The sequence below is a fragment of the Sycon ciliatum genome, chromosome 1, assembly GCF_964019385.1.
Source record: "Sycon ciliatum chromosome 1, ocSycCili1.1, whole genome shotgun sequence".
NCBI lineage: Eukaryota > Metazoa > Porifera > Calcarea > Leucosolenida > Sycettidae > Sycon > Sycon ciliatum.
The window spans coordinates 8,302,731-8,327,248 of record NC_088643.1 but is presented as its reverse complement, the minus strand read 5'-3'; the positions used below and the strand labels follow the sequence as shown (position 1 = coordinate 8,327,248).

The window sequence follows — 24,518 nt, the reverse complement described above, 5'->3', positions numbered from 1 at the left end:
TTACTTCCGTGTACATGTAGTACTGGTGTAGGGAGTTCAAATTTCACTGCAACAGAACCCTATGCAGACAGAAATGTACACTTGTACCCGATGGACGCTAAGGAAGTTCGATCTGGATTAGATCAATACAATTATGTTGCACATACACTTTATCGGTGGGTGAAAGCCTTTGACTGGGACAGCTATGAAACAACAGGGCTAGCACTCACTGATAGGAGCAGCAGTGAAGTTCAGGATAGCACTCCATTCGGACACCAGACAATTCTCGGCATCCTGATGGTAACGCATTCTCAGGAATCCCGTTTCCCCAGGAGGAAGGCGGGGCAGGAATGAATCTTCTAGTTCAGCATGTGCATGCAGTGTCCACGTATTGTTGACGAGGAACTCCACCTCAAAAAAGCTCACGCCAAACACGAAACCAGGTTGGCTCGGTGTGAAGTAGACGCCAACGTCGTCAAAAAACATGACGGCAGGCTCAGGCCACACGGGTGCCTCTGTATAATACACATAAAATAGAATCCAAAATGCAGACAGAGAGCAAGAAATTCACAACAAAATATGTTGCATGTTTCTCTCTTTCTCTCTCTTCCTACCTGCCACTCAACTGAAGATAGGCAGGCGATAGTGTTGTTGTTGTTGTTGTTGTTGTTGTTGTTGTTGTTGTTGTTGTTGTTGTTGTTGTTGTTGCTGTTGTTTTTGATATCTAAATTTGTACACTTAATCTAGTGACTAGTAATTTGTAAACAATAGTATGAAGGCAACACTGGCTGCTCATTATCGATGTCAGCTGACTGAAGTGAGAGAAGTACCATTAAAAGGAGCAATACACAAAGGAAAGAATTGCCTGTGCAATAGTGCTCGATGCGCACGAAGTGCAGAGCTGCTCACAAACTGGCACCAGAGAGATTCTAGCTTTTTTACTGGGAATGCGAGTGTTATTGCTACATCAGCTAACAATAAAAAAAGCGCAAATGGAGCATTAGAAACATGCCCAGGTCCATCAATCGTGTGTGCTGAGGATGCATCCGGAATTCATTTTAACGACCCTGGATACATCATGTTGAGCAAGCAGAAGCAAGGCAGGACTGAGTCGCAAAGATTTTACTCCGTTCACGTCACCTTACCGAGAACTCTGCATGGACTAGTTGAAGGTGGATCTCTTGTGGAATCAGTTCCGCTGCCCAGGTCTGCTGTTGTGACACTGTCGGGTTCTGTCCCTGTTGCATCTGTCGCAGTACTAGCTGTCATATCAGCGACTACACAAAGATACAGACAAGCAAAAAATCGATTAAAGACCGAACAGAGATTGAGCCTGGATTTAGCACCTGCCGCATGGGGCCTATCTGCGAGCTCAAGCCACATACGGAAGTCTACCCTACCAGTGGATCGTTTCTGGACATTCTGGCAACAACAGACATCAACCATTCAGAAAGTGGTGGACATCACGCAACTGCATTGTAAATAAAGGGGGGTGTTGTCAACTGACAACCGCTCTCTTCAGTTGCTATTCATGCGCCAAGAGTGAATAGCAGCTGAAGAGAGCGGTTGTCAGTTGACAACCCCCCCCCCCCCTTATATTAACAGACATCAAACCTGACTAGGACCATACATCAGCAGCAATAATCGCAACTCAGCAAACCAGAAAACCAAAATGGGTGAGTAGAGCGTTTCGATTCTCACCGTAGACAACAGTGGCCGGTTCACTTTGTATCGTGACGCCTCCCTGGGACACTTCACACACATACTCTCCAGCATCTCGCTCAGTCACACTTTGGACCGTCAAGACATTGCCTCTAGTGCCGCCAATTTCAAACCGACCCGCCGGCAAGTCCTCTCCATTTCCGCGACTCCAGCTGTACTGCGCAAACAGCAGCCCGGGGTGGTTATGGCTACAACTGAGTACAAAACTGAATGTGCTGGAGTCAATTGTTGTTCTGGATGGTGATATGACTGCTGTGTACGCTGGTGGTGGTTCTGTGCTTGATACTTCCGAGTCAGTTGTGATAGTGGTGACCACGGGTGCTGTACTTGACCTGGCGCCACTGGTTCGTCTGGGTGTTGTCACCTCGGTTGGTGGAGGACGTGTCGTCGGATGCACTGGAAAGAGGCAGCAGGAAAGCACAGGAAAGCCCAGGAAAGCACAGGGAAGCGGCACAGAAATAATCCCAAGCACTGTACCACACTGCTGCCTTCCTATACTAGTATCTTCAAAACGTGTATCTTTCACACAACACTTTTACTGCTAAACAGATACACGTGAATTGGTGGGGAAACTCAACCAGCCTGAAATTAAGATGATGAATATCATAAGCAGCCAGAGTCTCAAGATGAGGTAACAGGACAGTGGATACAGGTGAGAGGCATACAAACAACTAGACCATGGCTAAAATGTACTGCTTTACAGGATCTACATATCTAGAGGAAATCCCCAAAACTCTGGGTGGACTTGAAAATGATCCCATTTATGGGCTCACCACACCTCAGTAAGTGGGTGAGGACAAGGTGCAGAAAAAGGATTGACGGCATCAGGGTATCCGTCCCGGGATCCAACTGCAGTTACCCCTGCCCCCAGTTAAGGCAATACTTGCTACTAGTGGGAGCGGCTACTAAACACACACACACATGCACACACACACACTACATACACACATACACTACTTACACACACATTATGTACATACACACACGCATACACACACGCACGCACGCATGGACGCACACACTACACGCACACTACACGCACGCAATTCTTATGCCATTGGCCTTTAGCGTACGTACCGAAAATAACACGAGCTGGCTCACTGTCCAAAGTTAGTGCAAAGGCAGATACCGAGCACATGTACTGTCCAGCATCACTCTCCTCTACGTCTCGAATGGTCAAGCGGTTGCCAGCACTACCGTGTACGCTGAAGCGACCCGCTGGCAAGGGCTGGCCGTCCAACCTGCGCCACGAGTGCCGCGCAAAGATAGGAGCTGGATGGTTATGATTGCAGAGCAGAGAGAACTCAGTGCTGGTCGCGTCGATCATCGTCACTGCAGGAGACACGGTGGCGTAGTACGGCGACCTAGTGCCTGTTGTCGCCATGGAAGTTGTCACGGGAACGGCTGGAGATGAAGGGCGCACACACGTGGATGAAAGTCAACAATAAAAAATAACAGTTACAGGGCTGCAACACGTGGAGGGAGAAAAATCTGACGGGGGTCCGGGGGTGTCCTCCTGGGAAATTGTTTAGGAAAATGGCTTGCTGTTGGGGCCCCAGAACACATTTTTAACTGTCCACACACATGCAAGCACGCGTGCATGTTGCAGCTACATGTACATGTACAATGACCGGCCAAACGCGACCTGGAAGCGCCAAATGGCCAACTGGACTAAAAAGCGCTCAAAATAAAATAATCGGTTGTCCCTCTTTGGGAACAAAATCGGTCGGTTTGTCCGACAGGCGATCAAAAATCGGACGATTTTCGAAAAATCGGAGCAAGTGGCAGCCCTGCAGTATAATGGCACAGCTTCGCGTACTGATTTGGTGTACTATTTGTATACACATATAAGTAGCCAAGTGTTCCGCTTCTGTTCCATTCGAATGCTTAGGCATACATGTTATAGTAGTGTTAGGTACCTCCTCCCGTACCTTTTCTAGCTGGCCTGCATGCACTTGCGTACTCACCTTTTGTCTCCTTTTGTTCCGTTGGCCTGGGTAGCTACTTGCGCGCCCATATTTGCCATAGCTACCCAGGCCCTTTATCTTGCCGTTCAGACTTGATCTCTCTCTCTCTCTTTTCTCACTCTTCAATGTAGTCGTTTCGTTCGTCTTGGTCTCTTGTCTCGTCGTCTATAATAAATGTCGTTCCCCCAACCTACCTGTTCCCGTTGTAATGTCTGGATAATGTGTCGTCAGTCGTCCTGTTTCGAACTCAACAGTAGGTAGTCTTCTATTATCATGTGTCATGATGCTGCGGCAAGTGTCATTCTCCGCATGCCAGCACCCTCCTGATGATAGTCAACAGCAACAGGCAATCAGTGATGATCGCTGGGTGGCTTCAGACGCACCCCAACAGCAAGGGTTCATGCATCATCTTCTCTGTAGAATAGAGCTGTCGTAACATTAATCTGCGTTTAAGTAGAACGTGTACTCGGCAAGCGGACAGCGGAACATAAATAGTCAACAGCATGTTACAGATGCTGTAAGGGCTGTCGTCGCTGCTTCTAATTCAAAACACTACGGGTCCATGAGAAAATTACGGATAAGTTAAGCTACGGCCAAGCAAGGGTGCACCGCACCTGGGAACGTTTTCACAGCACCTTGCCAATGCAATTTAGAAGTCCAGGGCATCTGGCACTATTAACGCCCTATAGGAATTGCACTGTTTATGTAAGATCCTCACAAGGTGAGCTGAAAGGCAATACACGTTGAATACTCCTTCAAAAAGAATTGTGTTCCTGCAGTGGAGGAGTTAACAAAAGAAACTTACTCGATGGTGTTGTTGGCAAAGTTGTGAGTACTCGTTGCATGGTGGTTTCTGGAGCTGAACTGCCTGGTCTTGGTTCCGTTGTTCTTGCAGTATCAGCTATGGAGAAAACCAACAACAAACTTCTCGTATAGGTATCGTGCCAACCTGCCCCCTCATGACGAAAAATATAAACCGTACATGAAAGCAGCCTACAAAAAGTCAATGTCATGATGACATACAGAGGGAAAGTATGTGTCAAACGAGAATTTTAAACGTGCCTGCTGATACAATGGTGAGTAAACAGCACTAGCTGCAACACCCAGACACACCCAGACACACACACACACACACACACACACACACACACACACACACACACACACACACACACACTCACACACACACACACACACACACACACACACACACACACACACACACAATCACACACACACATACATGCTCCCATACAAAAGCAGTCAAAACATGTACACATTATCACAATAGTACTGTTGTACATACCAAACTCAACTCCAGCTACTCCAGGATGGAACATGAAACCAGGTGCCTCCACTTCACACACTATCGTCCACTGTCTGACAATTCGGGATCCTGAATGCGCAGTATTTCACTACTGTCACCTTTAGTTCAAGCTCCACAACAAGCCTTCTCTACTCAACCTCATTCACACCAGAAGCACAAGTATTTGCCTACATCGGAGAAATATATTCCTCTATATATAACTGCTGCGATCATGCAAAGGCTAAAATTTACTGATAGCACAACAACATAATGGAGGAATAATTTACCCAATATCTACACCTCCTTACTGCCATCTGTAACTTTGTGTGACCACGGAACGAGAAATCACACTCACCTTGTGTTGTGGTTTCAACGACACTGAACACCACTTCTGCAGATCCCGGTCCAATTTCAGTGGATCCACCACTATCTACACTGCATACATAGTTGCCTGCATCTGCTGCAATTGGTTCCTGGATAGTCAATACGTCTCCATTCAAGCCACCGATCTCAAATCTACCCAAAGGAAGATCTCTGCCATCCGAAAGAGACCAGCGATAAGACACGAATAATGCATTCGGATCATTGTGACTGCATCTTAGCACGAAATTGTTGATGGTAGAGTCAAACTGCACTCTTGACGGAGATACTGTGGCGAAGAATCCTACATCAAATGAAAAGAAGCACAAGTACCGAGGAAGTGGTTGTCAAACCACTCATTCTGAAAAACACACACACCAGAACTACCTTCAATGGGTCTCGTTGCTCTTCCATCATCATCTACAACCCACAAAATGGAAATCAATCACATGAAGGCATGTATCTTATTATAAATGAACCATAGCTTGTCAAATAAACAAAACAAAGATGGGGGAAACACATATACATGACCTAAAGAGACCATTGATTACCAGGCAGCAGCAAAAACACAAACTCACCCGCTGGTGTTGATGCAGGTTGTTGCGTGCTTACTTCTACACCTGTACTGACTGGACTTGGCGCAGACGTTCTTCCACCATCAACTACAACACACAAACCAACCAAAAGCTAGCTGTCATTTGCAAACACTGAGAAACCATTAAATTAGCAAGCAAAATTCATTTGGAACAGATATATTCCTCATGACAATCAATCCTGCCAGGAGTGCCAAGCTAATCCTAGAAGACTATTTACTTCCTAACTGTTCTTCTTGACACACACACACACACACACACACATCTGACCTGACCTGACCTTTGACGCCCATCGCCGGAGGCGATGATAGCAATGCTACGGCAGAAGCCATAGCAACTTGTGCTGGGATTACACCATTCAACAGCTTGCAAGGCTGAAGAATTGACCGTCACTATTCAGCCTGGTCTACACCATACAGCTATTTGGAGTGACATTTTCTGGCCAGTGAATCCCTATTTTTGGTCTTTTTATCATTTTTTTTTCCCGCACACACATCACACCACATACTCCGGCATGCACTGGCTGTTGGTAACCACCCAGGAGAATGAAAGAAAAGTCAGGAAGAGTCTGAGAAAGAGAAGAAAGACGTGTGTGACCATAATCGTCGGGAATCGAACCCGCAATCTATCGATTGGAAATCGCTGCACATACCACACACACACACACACACACACACACACACACACACACACACACACACACACACACACACACACACACACACACACATACACAAACACACGTACACACACACACACACACACACACACACAAACACACACACACACACAAACACACACACACACACACACACACACACACACACAATCACACACATACTGAGACGGGTTTATTGTCCAGAATCCAACTGACTACAAATCACTACTGAGGCCTAACTATATATGGCCAAGGTGTGAGAGTAGCCAGCAATAGGCGCCAAGCGTTGCAGGCAGCACAAGCGCAGATATGACGTGTGGTATGGTATGGTGAGTGTGTAGTATGGTGAGTGTGGCGACAGCGCAAGTGCTACCTATGGAAGTGACAATACCTAACAAGGCCATGTGAAGGTAGCACTAAATGGAAGGTGTGATCGTCATGGTCCAGCTCTCACACTCCCCCACCCAAACTCAACTAAATAGTCAAATAAAACTCGAAATAGATGCATGTATAACCAATGCAAAAGTATCACGCCAATGATGAACTTCGTTATACCCAAAATAATGCATCCATCATTTCCATGCCCATATCTCATTTGTAGACTTTGCACAAAGTCACACATCTTCACTGCTGTCATCAGTTTCCGACAAATCTGCATCCGCTCCACTGCTGGCCGAGCTAAACCGATACCGCCGCTGTTTCGGGTCCACTTTAAGGAATTTCGTCGGCCGCTTAACCCGTGTACTCTTTCGTACCGGAGTCCCTTCCTCGATTGCCTCGCCCGCAGTGCCATCGGTTACCAGGGTTTGGTCACTTGGAGACTCGCCTTTTTCCCAGCTTAACCGTTGAGATGGTGCTGCCTCCAGCTCATTGTAATGGCGTTGAAGGCAGTGGTGGCAAGAACTAGACCCACACGGTTCAAGGAGGTACGTATTGTTGTATCTCTCAACTACGGTATACAACTCAGATTTGTGGGCGTGTAGCTTCCCCAATTTTCGTTGCGTAGGCTGAAGCTTTATTCGGACCTGTTGACCCACCTCATAACCACAGTTAGCCTTGCCGCCAACTCGCTTCCGTCTTTCCTCTTGAGCACTCCTTATTCGAACTTTTCACTTGCCGAAACACGCTGTCCATGCGTTCTACCGTCCGCGGAGGCCTCAATCCTGCAGGCCGAGGTACTGCAAACTTCTCTGGCCTGTTCGGATGCTGGTGAAATAACAGTTCATATGGAGAGTGTCCAGTAGTAGCATTTCTCGACGTATTATGGGCATATTGCACCACGCACGAACTGCTTCAGGCCATACCGCTGTGTTGTCCTCACACACACACACCGCACATTATCGATGAGTTGATTTTGGCGCTCCACCTGACCGTTTGACTGGGCGTGGTTGGGACTGCTGAGTGCTTGCCGCATGCCAATTGCTGTACACATTTTGCGGAAGACAGCTCCAGTGAAATGCGAGCCACGGTCACTCTGCACAGTTCCTGGGATATCGTACCCAGCGCTCCAACAAGACCATGGCGGCCGTCTCCGCCGTGCAGTCCACTGTTGGAATCAACATCGCATAGCGGGTCAGCACGTCCTGAATTGCCAGGATATACCGAAACTTCTCTGGTACAGATGGTTGGAAGGGGCAAACAAAATCAATCTGAATCCGAGACAATGGAGCCTTCAGAATATCCGTCGTCTCTAGCTGCATCTTGTCTGGTTGCTTGGGGCGCTTGTGACGCTGGCACGCCTCACATTCTTGTACGTATGTCGCCACATCCTTGGACATAAACGGCCACCATACAATATCTCGTATGCGATCGTTTGTTCTGTTTCTTACCATGTGACCACTCAGTGGTGCATCGTGCACCAATTCCAGAAACCTCCTGCGCACAGACTGCGGTAGAACCACTACCATCATCTTTCTGTGACCTAGCGGCTTCTGTTGTGTCGATCTCCCTTTGATTCTGTGTAGCGCAAGATTCCGCCATTGCCAATACTCAGTCGCGACCTTTTCCTCAGTACACACTTGGCTTCTTCCTCGAGCACCCCTACTGAGCCCGGCGCTTTCAGCTCTTTCATCACTGGGCCCAGTGCCGGACACTTGAGCTGTTCTTCGACTGTTTCCTGGGTCGAGAACAGCGGCGTCAGTTGGTGGATACCGTCCTGCCCTCTGTCTTCCTGTTGCATGCTGAGACACTGCATCACTTTTGGCAGGCTGCAGTGGCCAATTCTCGACAGGTAGTCCGCCATACTCAATTCGGGTGATGCGCCAGGGCGGTGAACCGGCTTCATTTTGAACTGCTGCAGATAGTCTAGCCGTCGTGCCCTCCGGCCATGGATCTCATCCATGGACAAGCTGTTGATCCACTTAAGAGCTGCATGATCCGTGATTAGGTCGAATGGCTGGCTGGCCAGGTAGACCCGGAATTTCTTTATTGCTAAAACCACTGCGAGCAGCTCCCGATCCGTCACTGGATAGTTCCGCTCTGCCTTTGTTAATGTATGTTGAAAGAATGCTACCGGCGCTAACTGCTTACCATCTCGTTGCTGTGCTAACATTGCGCCTGTTCCGACGTCCGATGCATCTGTGACCAGAACGAACGGCCTGTTCATGTCTGGTAACTGCAGTACTGGGGCTGAGGCAACTTGTTGCTTTAGCATGTCAAACGATTTGATAGCTTTCTCACTCCATTGCAGAAGCGTGTTCCGTGAGCCCTTCATCACCATTTCGTAAAGTGGTTTAGCAATTGTGGCCATGCCTGGAATCCAGCGCTGAACATAAGAAAAAGCACCCATGGCTTTCCGGAGCAGCGTCACTGTTGTCGGTCTTGGTGTGCGGAGCAACGCCTGGACTCTGGCGTCTGATATGCGCATTGTACCTGCTGCAATCATGTGTCCCAGGAACTCTACCTCGCGTACTCCAAAACAGCACTTGTCAGGGTTCAACAGCACTCCTGCCGACCTGAGCTTGGTGAGAACCTCGCGCAAACGGCTGCCGTGCTCTTCCCAGTTTTGGCCCCAAACCAGCACATCATCTAGGTAGCAGAGCGCAGCTGTCCAATTCAGTTGGCCCAGTATGGCCGACATCAGTCTCTGAAATGTGGCTGGAGCTCCCGACAGGCCAAACAGAGTTCCCCGACCTGTCCATTCATACTGGCCATCCGGTGTGACGAAGGCAGTTTTTGCCGCATCCTCACCACACATCGGCATTTGGTAGTAGCCAGACTTCCAATCCACCGTGGAAAAGAACTGTGCTTCTGTTAGCTGATCCACCAGGTCATCTATCAAAGGTAGCGGGTGATGTTGGGGTGGCTTGCTGCGTTTAGCCTCCGATAGTCCATAGCCAATCTCAGTCGTCCGTTCTTGCGCCGAGCAGCTACTATCGGCGCAGCCCATGGTGATGTAGATTCTCGAATCAGTCCCTGTTGAATCGGGTATTGGACTTCCTCTCGAACCTCTTTCCGTGTGTCCTGTGCCAACCTGCGCGGTCTTGACCATTGTGGAGCCGAGTCACTCTTGAGGTGGATTCTGTGCTGGATTGTCGTTTTTGCTGTTGGGAGCTGATCACCCTCTACCCAAAACACGTCGCTGTACTCATTGACCAGGTTATGGATTTCCTGCTTCTTGCTGGTATGCAGATTTTCATCCGTTTTGTATCCGGTAACCTGCCGTCGCTTCCCTTCTGCTCCCAGCGAGCTCTGTAGCGAGACTTCAAATTCTGCACCTGCTACGCCAACAACTCTCCCTTTGGCTGCCTCTACTTCACTGTCCCCGGCATTGACCATACGTACCGTCGCACAGGAGGAAGCCGGTCTGAGCAGACAGCACATTGCTCTGACTGTGTCATTGCTACCGGTAGAACTTGGCTCGAGGAAGTACTCAGCATTGGGCGTATGGCCACGGAGTGTGCACGGGACCAATGCTTCCTCATCCGGCCTGATCTTGGTCGTGTCTTTCACCACCACTCTGCACACTCCTGTTGGACGATTGGCTCGGTCCAATGACCTTGAGTTACGGTATACTGGCTCCAGCTTCAGGCGATGTCCCTGTGTTATCAAGGTGCTACGTGGCCAGTCCCAGGTCTGCTTGCCTAGCCGACTCAGAAAGTTGGCCCCACCGATCATGGGTACGACCAGGTCAGTCACAACATGGAAAGGGTGGTTAGTAACAATGACCTTACCCAAGCGAACTGTCATTCTCAGGACACCCTCTATCTTGACTTCATTGCCGGATGCTGCTCTTGGGTTTGATTGCGATGACTGCTGGATACACTGCTTTTGGCGATCACTGAGGTGTGCCCTACTGATCAAACTGATATCAGCACCGGTGTCCAGCAGCATGCTTACCTCCTGGCCTGCCATCTGGGCCCGCACAAAAGGGCTGCGTGACAATTCACTGGCACCACGGATACTTGGCTGTGTCGGTAATATTGGTTGCCCCATGCTACCGCCGTCCTGCACCTTGGACCGGTGGGGCTTTAACGAAAATCCTTCCGGTTAGCAGCACGACGCTCAGCCTGGGTGTGTGGCCTCCAGGTAGGCGTCTCCCGCTTTCTCGCTGGGCAATCTCGCCAGCCGCCTCTGTGACCCACAGTACCAGCACTTCCAATTACTAGGGCCCGGCTGCCTCCTGGCTTGAGGTGCCCGTGCTGAGGGCGACCGCAATGCCGCTACCTGATCAGTCAGCTCCTCGATCTGGCTCCTTAACGCTTCCACAGTTGAATCCGTCCTCAGTATGTTTGCACTTTGCTGTCCAGTTCTTCTATTCTCTGCTGCCCTCCAGCACGACTTCAGTCTTGTGACTTTGGAAAGAATTTCCTCGTACGTCCTTGCCGTACTCGACTCCTCCTTCATGAAACCGTACACTTGCAACTCTTCCTTTAACCCTTTGGTGCCTGACTGAATTTTAGATTTTTCGTAGTTTCGGCTCAATTTTTTGGAAAGCCTATATCTCCGCAACCGTTTAGATGATGTAGAGACAAAAGTATGTATTCTGAATGGGAAGACACAGCAAAATCCGATTTCTGAATTTTCAAGTCAGAAAATCTACAATTAGGGTCAGGGTGCTGTGAAGTGTACGGTGGCGCGAGCATGCCCAGAATACGGGCGTTAATTTGGGCTGTGAAATGCTTTTCTGCTTACCTCTCTCGGAAGTCACAACAGTATCTGGCGGAGTTGTCATTACCGGCATGGTGGTTGGCATTGTCCTGGCTGAACCAGCTGTGCAGTACATGCACACAGAAAGGAACAAATTTACAGTGAAAAACCCAGCGGAGGTACCTAACACAAGGACACACACAAAAACTAACACAAAAATAACAACAGATACAAACACAAACCCATACACTATTGAAGTGGTGTTCAGTTGGTCCTCTTCTAACACCATAGCAACGGTCATTGCCCTACAACACCTTATGTTCATAACTATTTGCTTGTGACCACGGAACAAGAAATCACACTCACCTTGTGTTGTGGTTGCAATCACACTGAATACCACTTCTGCAGATCCTGGTCGAATTCCAGTGGATCCAAAACTAGCTACACTGCATACATAGTTGCCTGCATCTGATGCAATTGGTTCCTGGATAGTCAGTACTTCTCCATTCAAGCCACCAATCTCAAATCTACCAGCAGGAAGATCACTTCCATCTGAAAGAGACCAGCGATAAATCACGAATAGCGCATTCGGATTATTGTGACTGCATCTTAGCACAAAATTGTTGGTGCTAGAGTCAAACTCCACTCTTGACGGAGATACCGTGGCGAAGAATCCTACATCAAATCAAAAGAAGCACAAGTACGGAGGAAGTGATCGTAAAACCACTCATTCTGAAAAACACACACACACCAGAACTACCTTCAATGGGTCTCGTTGTTCTTCCATTATCATCTACAACCCACAAAATGGAAATCAATCACATGAAGGCACGCATCTTATTATAAATTAGTGGTGAAACGAATATACCGAATATTCGAATGTTCGTTCGGTTTCAACCGGTCACATTCGAACAAATATTTCTCCTGGCGAATATTCGCTAACCGGGTATGCAGAGTTTACCGGGCGACTTCAAACTTCCGTAACTTCGCGAATACTTGACCAAACCGCTTCATCGAAAGTTCCATCGGCATTAGAAAACTCTCAGCTGTCGTCTTGAAGCAGCCCGGACACGATCCGAGGTCCTGGAATGGAGTTATGGCGGTCGAACAAAAAATCACGTCTTGAGTTGTTTTTTTTCACGTGTAAAATGCACTTCAGCTGGGGATTTTGTGAAAATTGACCTAGAAATGGTGGAGAAATATGTGCCTTCGTTTGTCATGCCTAATAATAGTGACAATATCCAATAAAACGACTGAGAGGAGGGTGTGTGATGTCATCCGTGTTAACGAAAGAATATTCGTTCGTTCGTTCGTTAAGCCAAAGAATATTCGGCTACTGGGTTTTGATATTCGTTTCGGCACTATTATAAATGAACCATAGCTTATCAAATATACAAAATAAAGATAGGGGAAACACATATACATGACCTAAAGAGACCACTGATTACCAGGCAGCAGCAAAAACACAAACTCACCCGCTGGTGTTGATGCAGGTTGTTGCGTGCTTACTTCCACACCTGTACTGACTGGACTTGGTGCAGACGTTATTCCACCATCAACTACAACACACACAAACCAACCAAAAGCTAGCTGTCATTTGCAAACACTGAGAAACCATTAAATTAGCAAGAAAAATTCATTCGGAACAGACATATTCCTCATGAGAAGCAATCCTGCCAGGAGTGCCAAGCTAATCCCAGAAGACTATTTACCTTCGTACTGTTTTTCTGGGTACAGCAGCCAAACCTACCCAGTTACCACAAAGTGTCTGCTTGTGTTTAGTTCACAGTGCAATTCGCTACCAGGGACTGGAATTTATTAAGCTAGCCCCCTACCCGTTACCAGACACAAACACAAAAGCAAGAAAAAAACATGACATTCAATGGGAAAGAAGTCTTCAGTAACCGGTGTAGTATGCTCGTCTAGAAGTGCAGTTCACACAACATCACCAATACATTGAGACTACATTCGATGCTCGATATGCTTCTCTGCTTACCTTTCTCAGAAGTCACAACAGTATCTGGTTGAATTGTCATTACTGGCATGGTGGTTGGCATTGTCCTGGCTGAACCGTCTGTGCAGAACATGAACACAGACTGAATGAACAAATTTAAAGTGAAACTACGCTGCATCTAACTACGGTGCATCTAAAGAAACCAACACAAACACCCACCCACACGCACATACACTCCTTTAATGTCTCGAGAGCCGCTCCATAGTTGAAGGCGTCGTGAACGACAGACACATACAAGGGCAAAACCTCAACAGATCGTAACTGAGTCAAATCTTGGGAAAGTGCAATGCGTCAAAAGAAAACAAATCAAACCCACCTAATGATACAATGGAGAGCAAAAAGCACTAGCTGAACACGCAGACCCACACACCCATACATGCTCACATACGAAAGACGTCAAAGTATGTACACATTGTCACAATAGTATCGTTGTACATACCAAACTCAACTCCAGCTACTGCAGGATAGAACATGGAACCAGGTGCCTCCACTTCACACACGTACTGTCCACTGTCTGAAAATTCGGGATCTTGAATGCGCAGTATTTCACCACTGTCACCTTCAATAACATGACGCACCACATCCAGTGGTGTACCATCTTGTCTAGTCCATGTGTACGTGGGATTAATGTTGCTTGGTGCATCGTGAGTACATGTCAAGACAATCTGGTCTGTACTTGCATCGGCTATCACCCTTGTTGGAGATACACTGGCAAAGTAGACTGCAGTAAGGCGGGGCACACACACACACATGCACACACACACACAGACACGCACGCGCACGCACACACACGCACACACATACATACATACACACACACACACACACAAAGACACAGACACAGACACAGACACAGACACACGCACACACACACACACACACACACACACACAAACACACATACAAACACACATACATACACACACACATACACACACAATCGTATCAATTCAATCACACACAGACACATACACACACAACTGTGAAACATAACTGCAGTTGAAACTCGATCGTGTGGAAACACCTAGGCTAACCATATGCTCTTTCTCTCCTTGGTCACTTTCCGCTGATACATACACGTATACGCAATTAGTGGAATAATATAGCTGTGATCAAAGACCTAAACAGGATGGGACAGCTGGTGGCCACTGAATAAATTTCACCTGCATAATAATTATAGTTGCAACAGACCACCATCGAAATTGGAAATGTCTCACATAATAAGCTTGTAGTAGACGGACTTTCTACCGTATCATACCGTATGTACCGTATATCGATAGACTTACCATATCGTATATAGTACGTTATTTTGTGTACGTCCTGTGTACGTCATGTTGGTGCATGCGCGTGTTGCTGTGGTGTAAAAAGCATTCTTCGTCTTGAGTTCGTCATGTCTAGTTGTGTTTCCGTAGTCGTCTTGAAATAAACAGTCTTCCAAATGTAGTTATCGTCGTCCCTTTGTATAAGTGTGGAGATGGTACGGGACTGGGAGCAGGTGGAGAAAAGGCAACTACAGCATTGGTTCATGGAGTTTCACTTACCTTCAAGCACTGGTTGTTTAGTGGTTGTTGAAAACACAGGGGTTGCTGTGCTTGTATCAGTTGTAGTTATATTGTCTGCCTGTCCTACTGGTGTTGGCGGGGCAGAAGTAGGTGCTGGGTCAAATGCAACACAAAAGGAGCAATCACATGCAATGATATCATTAGGACTATACAAGCGAGTAGCCCGCAAGGGGCACGTGCACCCCCTAAAATTTTGACTCTGTTCAGCATGCACATAGTGACCATGAATGACATGCCAGCCATCCTACACATATGCGCCCGTCCCCCACCCCCCCCCCCCACCCCTAAAAGTGGAACCAGCTAATAAAACCCCTGCTATAACCTGACTTTAACGATAACGTTATCAAGCCAAACAATTAGCATTGAACAAAAAATATAGAATGATGCACTAAAACCCTTAGCAGGCCAAGATGCTCAACACAGAAGGCAGAGAGGGGACACGTTAGCTGCTGCGATCATGCAAATGCTGGAACCTATTGATAGTGCAACGGCTATATGGTGGAAACAAATTTCCAAATATCTATATCACCTTACTACCATATGTAACTTATTGTGACCAAGGAACAAGACATCCCACTCACCTCGTGTTGGGGTTTCAACGACACTGAATACCACTTCTGCAGATCCCGGTCCAATTTCAGTGGATCCACCACTATCTACACTGCATACATAGTTGCCTGCATCTGACGCAATTGGTTCCTGGATAGTCAATACTTCTCCATTAAAGCCACCGATCTCAAATCGACCCACCGGTAGATCAATGCCATCCGCAAGAGACCAGCGATAAGTCACGAATAGCGCAGTGGGATCATTGTGGCTGCATCTTAGCACAAAATTGTTGGTGCTAGAGTCAAACTGCACTCTTGACGGAGATACTGTGGCAAAGAATCCTACATCAAATCAAAAAGAGCACAAGTACTGAGGAAGTGGCTGTCAGATTGCTCATTCTCAAAAACACACACACACACACATACATGTACCTGCCCTATCTGTTTGTGTCTATGATGCAGCACTATTCCAGTCGTGAGCATCAACCATGACACGCGTTGCTCTTCTATCATCAACTATAACCCACAAAATGGAAATCAATCACATACCGTCATGCAACTTTGTACAAGTATACCAATGATTTTTGAACACACAAGAAAAAACTGGAGCAAAAAATTAGATATAACCTAAAGACACTAATGACCACCAGGCAGCAGCAACAACTCAAACTCACCTGCTGGTGTTGATCCAGGTTGTTGCGTGCTCATTTCTCCACCAGTACTAACTGGACCTGGTGCAGATGTTCTTCCACCATCAACTACAACACACAAACCAACCAAAAGCTAGCCGTTAATGGCATCCAATGGGAAATCGTTTGTACTAGTAAACTAGCAAGCATCATTGACAGTTTCCTCATGACGAGCAATCATGCCAGTAGTTTCAAGCTAATTCTAGAAGACAATTTTACCTCCTATGTGTTCTTTTCCTTGGTGCTGCCAAACCTGCCCAGTTACCAGAAATGTCTGCTGATGTATGATCCACAGTGCTATGTCTCACAGGGACTGCAATTGGTTTTGCTAGCCCCTTCCCCAGTCCAGAGCAAGGTAATGCAAGTCAAGAGCTTTATTGCACAGCTCCAACACTATCTTACCGTAACCATCAACAATAAATTCTTGCTCCGGCTCCACAACAACATCATCTACAGTGGTATCCGTTGGTTCCAGCACAACACGAATATCATACGTCCCATCGGCCAGTAGCTCTGGAAGGACAATCTGAGAAGATCCAGTAGGTACAGGTGCTCTGATCCAGTCTTCATCGCCGCTGGGACGGTATTCTACCACAACAGGACCCGTGTCTTTCATTGTTTCATTCAGCTCCGGAATATTGACCAGCGCTTGACTTAGTCCGGGTGTTGCTGTGTCGGACAGGACTTCAACCAATGGCTTCTCATCTGAAGGAACACAAGTACACATACACATACAGTCAACTTCGCTAATAGCGACTGCGGATATAACGACAATTCGTGAATAATGACAGTATTTCCACGCCCAGAGCAAAGTCCCATCTTACTGTAATACATATAATGAGACTTCGGGTATAAGGACACTTCGCGAATAAGGACACTATTCTGATGCCCCGCCGAGTGTCGTTATACGCAAAGTTGACTGTATACACACACAAACATACACTAACAAATCACACACACACACACACACACATACACACACAAAGCAGAACTGATAAGAAGATGATGTCCAATGGGAAAGAAGGTTTAGTAACCTGTGTAGCATGCACATCTAGAAGTGCAGTTCACACAACATCAACAATACACTGCGAGCACATTCAATGCTAGGTACGCTTCTCTGCTTACCTTTCTCAGAAGTTACAACAGTGTCTGGCGGAGTTGTCATTACCGGCATGGTGGTTGGCATTGTCCTGGCTGAACCATCTGTGCAGAACATGTACGAAGAAATGGACAAATTTGGGGTGAAAACTTCCGTGCATCTAAGTGATCACAGTCCAATATGCTGCAAAAGATCATGTAGTTTGCTGGGATTGTCTTCAGGAAGACACGCAGCCAAACATCCTACGACACAGTCTACTTTCTCTTCCATAGTCCAACACCAAGTTGGCATGAATGTGCACACACACGCACACACGTGCACGCACACACGTGCACGCACACACACACACACACACACACACACACGCACGCACGCACGCACGCACACATACACACACACATACAATGAATGGTTACTTGCAACAGTGTGTAAGCAGAATTCTTACCAACATTGACAGTTGCTGGCTCACTACGTAACGTGACTCCATCACCAGTCACCTCACACACATACTCTCCAGCGTCGCTCCCCTCCACATCAGATATCATCAAAACATTGCCAAAGCGACCACCGATTTCAAAGCGGCCCACAGGCAAATCCTGGCCATCTGTCCGACTCCACCGATACTGTGGAAACAGGATGCGTGGGTGGTTGTGGCCACACATGAGCATAAAGTCCGAGGTTGAGCGGACGGTCGTGTCTTGCGGTGATATGCTGGCAAAGTAGTCTGTAATCAAGATCGAGTTCATACAAACACACCAACACAATGTAAGTCTACAAAGACATGCAGGTGTGCATGCACCTGCTTGTCTACGTACAGTGGTTTCCTTTTGACGACTTAATTCGACCAACATAGAATGGTGCATCTAGCGTATGATCAAGAGGGACACACACAGAACATAGAATGGTGCATTTAGCCCCAATTGTAATGAGACAGAAGAGTTACTGACGTCACAGCCGATAAGAGGTTCACGGTTAGTCGTTGAAGACACTTACTGGGCTCTGGGGTTGTCGTAGGGAGTTGCGTTGTAAGCTCCGGGGTTGTGGTGCGAGGCTGTGTAGTCGGCTCTTCTGGAGTTGTAGGCATTACTGTTGGCTCAGCTATGGGTTGCATTGTACACCGTTCCAGAACAGAAAGAGAAAGGTGCACACAATCTTTGCACAAATCCCAAGAATTCAAGGTGAAGGAGATGTACTATTTTGCCAGTATAAGCCAGCGTACTACCACGTAGCAAAGTTTACTAAATAATACTCATTGGCATTGAAACGGGTAAAATCCATGCTACGAACACTTCACAGTGGGGTTAATCCTCTGCTCCATCAGTGTACAATGCCCCAAAGAGCAGAGGTGCCTAAGAAACCTTTGTATTGCAGGATCAGTGAATGTTCTAGAGAATACACAAAACCACGTCACACCACTTGGCTTACGGAAACACGGCGGATTCGAGCCGGACCACGTGCCATCGGAATCGCAGCTACGAGCAGCATACAGCTGCTGGCCGGTTGACGGATCCAGGCACAGGATGGCAACGGTCGAGTCCACAGCATAGGTGACGTCAGAGTAGTGGTACGTGAATCCCTCCAGCGGGGGAAGTCCCTCACAGTTCGTCACCACTGAACAATGCATCAGATGTCAGAGAAATTATACACGGGAACCTTGAAGCAAAATTATATTGTGCTCTTCAGTTTCCTGTTTACTATATAAGTACAAATTTTCGTTCGCGAAATCTTTCGTTAGATCACTCCACCAGCAGGCTTGTTATGTACTAAATTTCGTTCTTGGTCGAGGTCTGTCACCCCGAACGTTAAAAAAAAACCTTTAGTTTGGTACAAACTTTAGTTATTTCATACCCCTAACGAATATAGCGAAAGTTAATTCCAAACAAAAATTTGTACTTGTACAGTATTTGATTCTCCGGCAGGACTGACTAGTAGAAAAATGGCAGCTGAACTATAAACATCCAAGTCCGGGAGCATAACAAATTCCTACAAAGTTAGTTTGGCTGCAAAGCTCGTGCATTTTGCAGTTTACACACTGACTGATGCTACCATGGTGAACTTTTCGTACCAGCCATTAGGAGTGTTAAGACGTGTGACTGTTCAATCATGGGTAAAGTGTAACAAAAATAGGGTTGCGCCACTTTTGCATCTGCATGCCAACTACATGGTAGCTGTGTACATCGTGAGTGTGACCACTGTGTACAACAGATGAATCAGATGGTCTGTCTTAAGGAGAGTACACTGTAAAACCGGAAAGTCCAACGAGTCACAAAGTCTAACATTTTAACGACCAATTTTTTCGTTTGTTGAAGAAACGTTATCGTGTGAACCCGGTTTGAGATGTCTGTGTAAAGATGCGCATACATCGATGCATGTTCTTTCCGTTGTACAAACATCGTTAAACTTTCTGCACGTTATCATGCCAAAAATTACAAAACGTTAAAAACGTTTTGGTCGTTTAACTTTCCGGTTTTACAGTAAAGCCTGGCTCAAATCGCACATACCTTGTCTCCCGGCGCCCAGTGCAAACAGGTGATCAACTGTGGACGCAGACCTTTCGCCCGTAGTACCAATAGCGGTGACACGCACTTGATTACTACCATCGGATAGCCGGGCTGGCAGGAGAAGCGATGTCGTATCACTCGGAACACGGGTTGATTGATAGTTGGGGTCGTTCTGGAAACGCCACTCGACCAAAAGCGACGGGAAGCGAGCACGTTCGTCGTCCGATAACCGAGGTAGCTGCACTGTCACTCTGTTTCCTTGTGGGAAGACTAGTGTGCTAGTGATGATTGTGTTTGAGGGCCACTCTGGAAGGAACAGTGATGGATCTGCAATGACAACAGCAGCATTGGTAAATACATGAGGTGGGGGGGGGGGGGGGAGGGGGAGGATGAGTTGCGTCTCAAATTAGTTCAAGCTGTGGTGCCACCTTTGCACCATGGCCGGTAGCTCGGCTTACTTAGCTCGTAGCTGTACTGATGAGGCCTATATAGCCAAAACAGCTTGCTGTCTACAGCATTGGGTAGCTTAAAAGCTAATAGTGCTTGGGTCCATCTGCAGTATAATATACTAGGCTGAGTGACCATGCAGTGCATGTGCATGCATGGACTATGCACTGCATTGCAGATGTCGCAGAAGACAGAAAAAGCATGAGTTGCACCAGGCAGCTGCATTTCGTCACCTGTGTTGCATGTCTCTTTCCTATTCCTACTGCTGCACCATGCTATTCCATGACATGATCATACCCTGTACTCACCCAATGTGCCTATGGGGAAAGTTTCAATGTTGGACGTTTCCACTCCGAACGGCGTGATAGCTTCGACGCGAGCCACATAGAAGTCTCGGGAGAGCATCGTCAGGGTCACCGGGAAGGAGTCAGCGCTGGGGTATCCCTGTTTGAACGCTACCGACATCTCACCTGTCTCCGGGTCATACTTATACAAGGATAGCATGTATGCGTACGGGCTCGTGTGTTCAATGTCAATGTCAACTGTCAGCGAGCCTGCAAGCCATAAACACAAACACACACACACACACACACGCACACACACACACACACACACACACACACACACACAAACACACACACACACACATACTCAATGGGACCAACATTTCCTGGATCAACAAAGACTGGTCTGCACATTGTGGATTTCTTGTGAAAGTTGAGATGACTGTACTTGAAGAAAATGCAACAAAAAGATTTTTGTAAGAGCAAGAGCATTATGTGTATAGCAGCAGCAGAGGCAGGCTGAAAAAAAAGCAATGCAAGTACTTCACCCCACTTGTTCATAGAAAGCACAAACCTGGAGACCACAAGAATAGACATCTACAACAAATGTACAACACAAGTCTAAGTTAGCAAAGCCTGAACAGGCAAGATGAAGGATGAGCGGCGAACACTGCCGACTTACTGTTCATCGGGTCAAGGTATTTATCTGAAGCACACAGGGGAGAAAGCATACGAAAAAAGCTCTCATGGCCGTTTCAATATCTATCTTGCAAACCACAGATATCAAATTACAGCCAAAGAGTACTACCGAAGCTTTGGTGCAGCATTTTGAACCTTAGCTGACTATTCCTGCACAGCGCTTTGAACAAACACCACAGAGTAGTACAGTTTAAAACTAGTGAGTGAATGATCATCGCCCTGATTAGTAAATGCCTATCCAGGTCTTGTTCCTGCATGTAGATTGTGGGCTTTACAGTGCTAGTACACATAAGAGTACACAAACAACGGGGCACAACTCACAAAATGGATGATTAAAGGACAGGTAAGCTCGCCATTTTACGTCACGTTTGATTTATTTTTTATTTTTACAAAGACCACTTAAATGCCAAACATGAGATGCAGCTAGGGGAAGTTCGCACAACCTGAATCGTGGCAGTGGTGGTGAGGTCTAGGGAGCTCCGCCGACCTAGGGTCTCGACTTCATAGCCACCTAGACGCACCAAGAGTGGGTGGGGGAGGTATAATTATATATACAGGTAGACTCCCTCTAATTCGAATACGGTATAATTTGAACATTCCGTGTAATTCGAACTTTTTTGTCGTACCGATCTTCTGCAAGTCACTTCAAGTCAAAATCGAATGCATAATTCGAAGTACGAAAAGTGCGCCGGTTGGATAATTCGAACCCAGTCTTCGTACAGAAGAGCTGTTTACAGTACATTGGCTATGTCCTTTGAACGCTTATTTCGAAGTGAGATTGAGTTGCTATCCTTGTAATTCGAAGTTCATTCTTTTCTCCTTCTCTAGCCAAGAGTAGCTCAAAAATCGATCGATGGTCCGCTGCAGGATCGACTATAGCGTTCAAGAAACCCACCTTCTCTCGAAATTTGATTCAAGCCCGTGCGAGGCAAATTGCAAAGGTTTGATTGAAGACGACTTCTTCCAGATGGCTGACTCTCTTCGCGGATCTCGATGGCCTTTCTTACCGCGCCAGCTCGTGCGCGGAGATGTTGGCGCACAACAACACTATTGTCGTAAATATTGTCTATGCCTTTGCTCCACTTCCGTTCTTCAGAACGACGTGCTGCTGTCCAACGGCCTTTCATGACGCGGATTAGGCAGCGCACTGAGCGCAGTTCTTTTCCGTTGAAATTGTTTCAGGAAAGCTGCAGTGACTGACAACTTCTTCACTAGAAGATGAAGATAATGTCAAAATGATTTTGTGTCGATCCAGTGTTTTGATGATCCGTTGTACATGACCCGTACCTATGTTTCGTTGATGCAAATAAAAATGTGCAAAAAATATTCAGCATGCGATTTCAAGCATTTTGACATACATATCAGTGCATGGGGCTGCATTTGGATAATTAGAAGTTCTGGATAATTCGAAGTTAGGGCCTGGCAATTTGAGGTTCGAATTAAAGGGAGTCTACCTGTATAATATATGTCATGAATGCAGCGAGCCACAACTGCACAGCCGCACTACATCATCATGCATTCCGATCTCTGCATTTATACTGCCTTGATCTCAATAAGGCGCAATAGGAAGAGCTATGCGCTCCTGTTCAGAACTCCACATTCAAACCCCTTCAGGCTAAAGAGAATTCTCGAAATCTGAAAGATACGTTTGATCACAATAACACTCTGCGTCGAAAGAAATGAGCTACCAGAATGTGTATGCCAGCACACTCACCAATTGCAAAGTACCAATCCTGCGTGAAGGCTGATTCAACCGCGCCAACGGTGATCTGTGATCTCAGCACATACTGGCCTCGGGTGAAGCCTGCGGCTGGAATTTCAATTACCACGTCTTCCAGCAAATAGTCGTATTGAACCGAGTGCCAAGTGGTATCGTTAACCTTTTTATACTCAAACACCACTGTACCAGGTCCGGTCAGGTCAATGCCAGGGCTCGCCAGGAGAATAGGCTGTATCACATCAATTGTGTTGCCAGGCGAGATCGAGACCTCATCCAGCGTTTGCCAGGTAGGCGAGAGTGTAACACCAGGGCCTAGGAGAGTTAAGACATGTACACATGCAATAAGATATGCCGCGCATGTGCAGACAGACACACAGACCGATACGCCCACACACATACATGCACACAAGCACAAACGCACACAAGCAAAAAACACATACACACACAAAGGGTGGAAAGTGAACAAAAATGTGTACTTCAATAAACCCTAAAGAAACATGTGCAACTCGAAATTGAACCGTATTAATGCCACCTATCCAAAAGCTTTTGCCTATTCTGCAGTTGAACTCTTGTGTTCACCTCATTGGCCTTGCTCGTTTCTCATTTCTTTTGTTCATTTGGCTTATGCGAAGACTAGCCAAGCTTGCTTGGTGATGACAACGCGAACAAACGTACAATAATAATAATAATAATATCCAAAAGTTGACAACAGCAGAATGCATAGCAAAGTGGTGAATGGTGATCCCACTGGGCTCTTCTTCGGAGCCACTGGACAACAAGGATAGCATGTAAAGATTCCATGCCAGCTTCTTAAGACAAACCCTTTAAGAGCCACAGGAAATTTTCAAAATTGTGCATTTTTTCGTGTTCTTTGGATCATAGCTTCAGTTCTACTCACTCAATCCTCACAATCTAGGGCTTCCTGGAAAGGTCTCCGTGAGAGGAAGAGAATGAGGTCGATCATGATAGCCAGCACACCGTCTATCCAGCGCTAGATCGCAGCGACAGTACGAAAAATGCCCCAAATGCGTCCAATTGCGTCCCGCTCCAGATATTTCATTTTACTCGATCGTGGAGTTCCAATTTTTTCGCTGTGTACTCTTGACAATATCAACAGTGAAACCCGTGCAAATTCGAGTAAGCCAGCTTGACGAAAAGTCTCAAAATTCTCAATACTAAAGTCGCACTGCGCGTTTTTGAAATTGCCGCGATCGCGGCTCAACTTACGAGTGATTTATCTCAGGAACCGTTGCTCGCAGCGCTTCGCGGATTGTTTCTCCCG

At 46.8% G+C, this 24,518-nt stretch overlaps 1 protein-coding gene across 1 annotated transcript in view; it reads right to left on the bottom strand.

The window, feature by feature from the left end:
• The window catches only part of LOC135808598 (uncharacterized), a 181,370-nt gene that overhangs the window by 93,752 nt on the left and 63,100 nt on the right, over positions 1-24,518 (bottom strand). Inside the window, exons 51-74 of the mRNA XM_065321850.1 lie at positions 23,231-23,548; positions 21,500-21,523; positions 20,842-21,087; positions 20,087-20,413; positions 19,011-19,196; positions 18,579-18,683; positions 18,031-18,309; positions 17,612-17,689; positions 16,889-17,191; positions 16,472-16,555; positions 15,831-16,139; positions 15,229-15,342; positions 14,127-14,408; positions 13,670-13,747; positions 13,149-13,232; positions 12,040-12,348; positions 11,719-11,796; positions 5,913-5,996; positions 5,330-5,638; positions 4,474-4,569; positions 2,779-3,105; positions 1,681-2,097; positions 1,125-1,256; positions 210-494 (exon numbers count right to left, since the gene is read on the bottom strand). Of these exons, the coding sequence (XP_065177922.1) occupies positions 210-494; positions 1,125-1,256; positions 1,681-2,097; positions 2,779-3,105; positions 4,474-4,569; positions 5,330-5,638; positions 5,913-5,996; positions 11,719-11,796; positions 12,040-12,348; positions 13,149-13,232; positions 13,670-13,747; positions 14,127-14,408; positions 15,229-15,342; positions 15,831-16,139; positions 16,472-16,555; positions 16,889-17,191; positions 17,612-17,689; positions 18,031-18,309; positions 18,579-18,683; positions 19,011-19,196; positions 20,087-20,413; positions 20,842-21,087; positions 21,500-21,523; positions 23,231-23,548 (4,854 nt within the window). The remainder of the gene's footprint in view (positions 1-209; positions 495-1,124; positions 1,257-1,680; positions 2,098-2,778; positions 3,106-4,473; positions 4,570-5,329; positions 5,639-5,912; positions 5,997-11,718; positions 11,797-12,039; positions 12,349-13,148; positions 13,233-13,669; positions 13,748-14,126; positions 14,409-15,228; positions 15,343-15,830; positions 16,140-16,471; positions 16,556-16,888; positions 17,192-17,611; positions 17,690-18,030; positions 18,310-18,578; positions 18,684-19,010; positions 19,197-20,086; positions 20,414-20,841; positions 21,088-21,499; positions 21,524-23,230; positions 23,549-24,518) is intronic.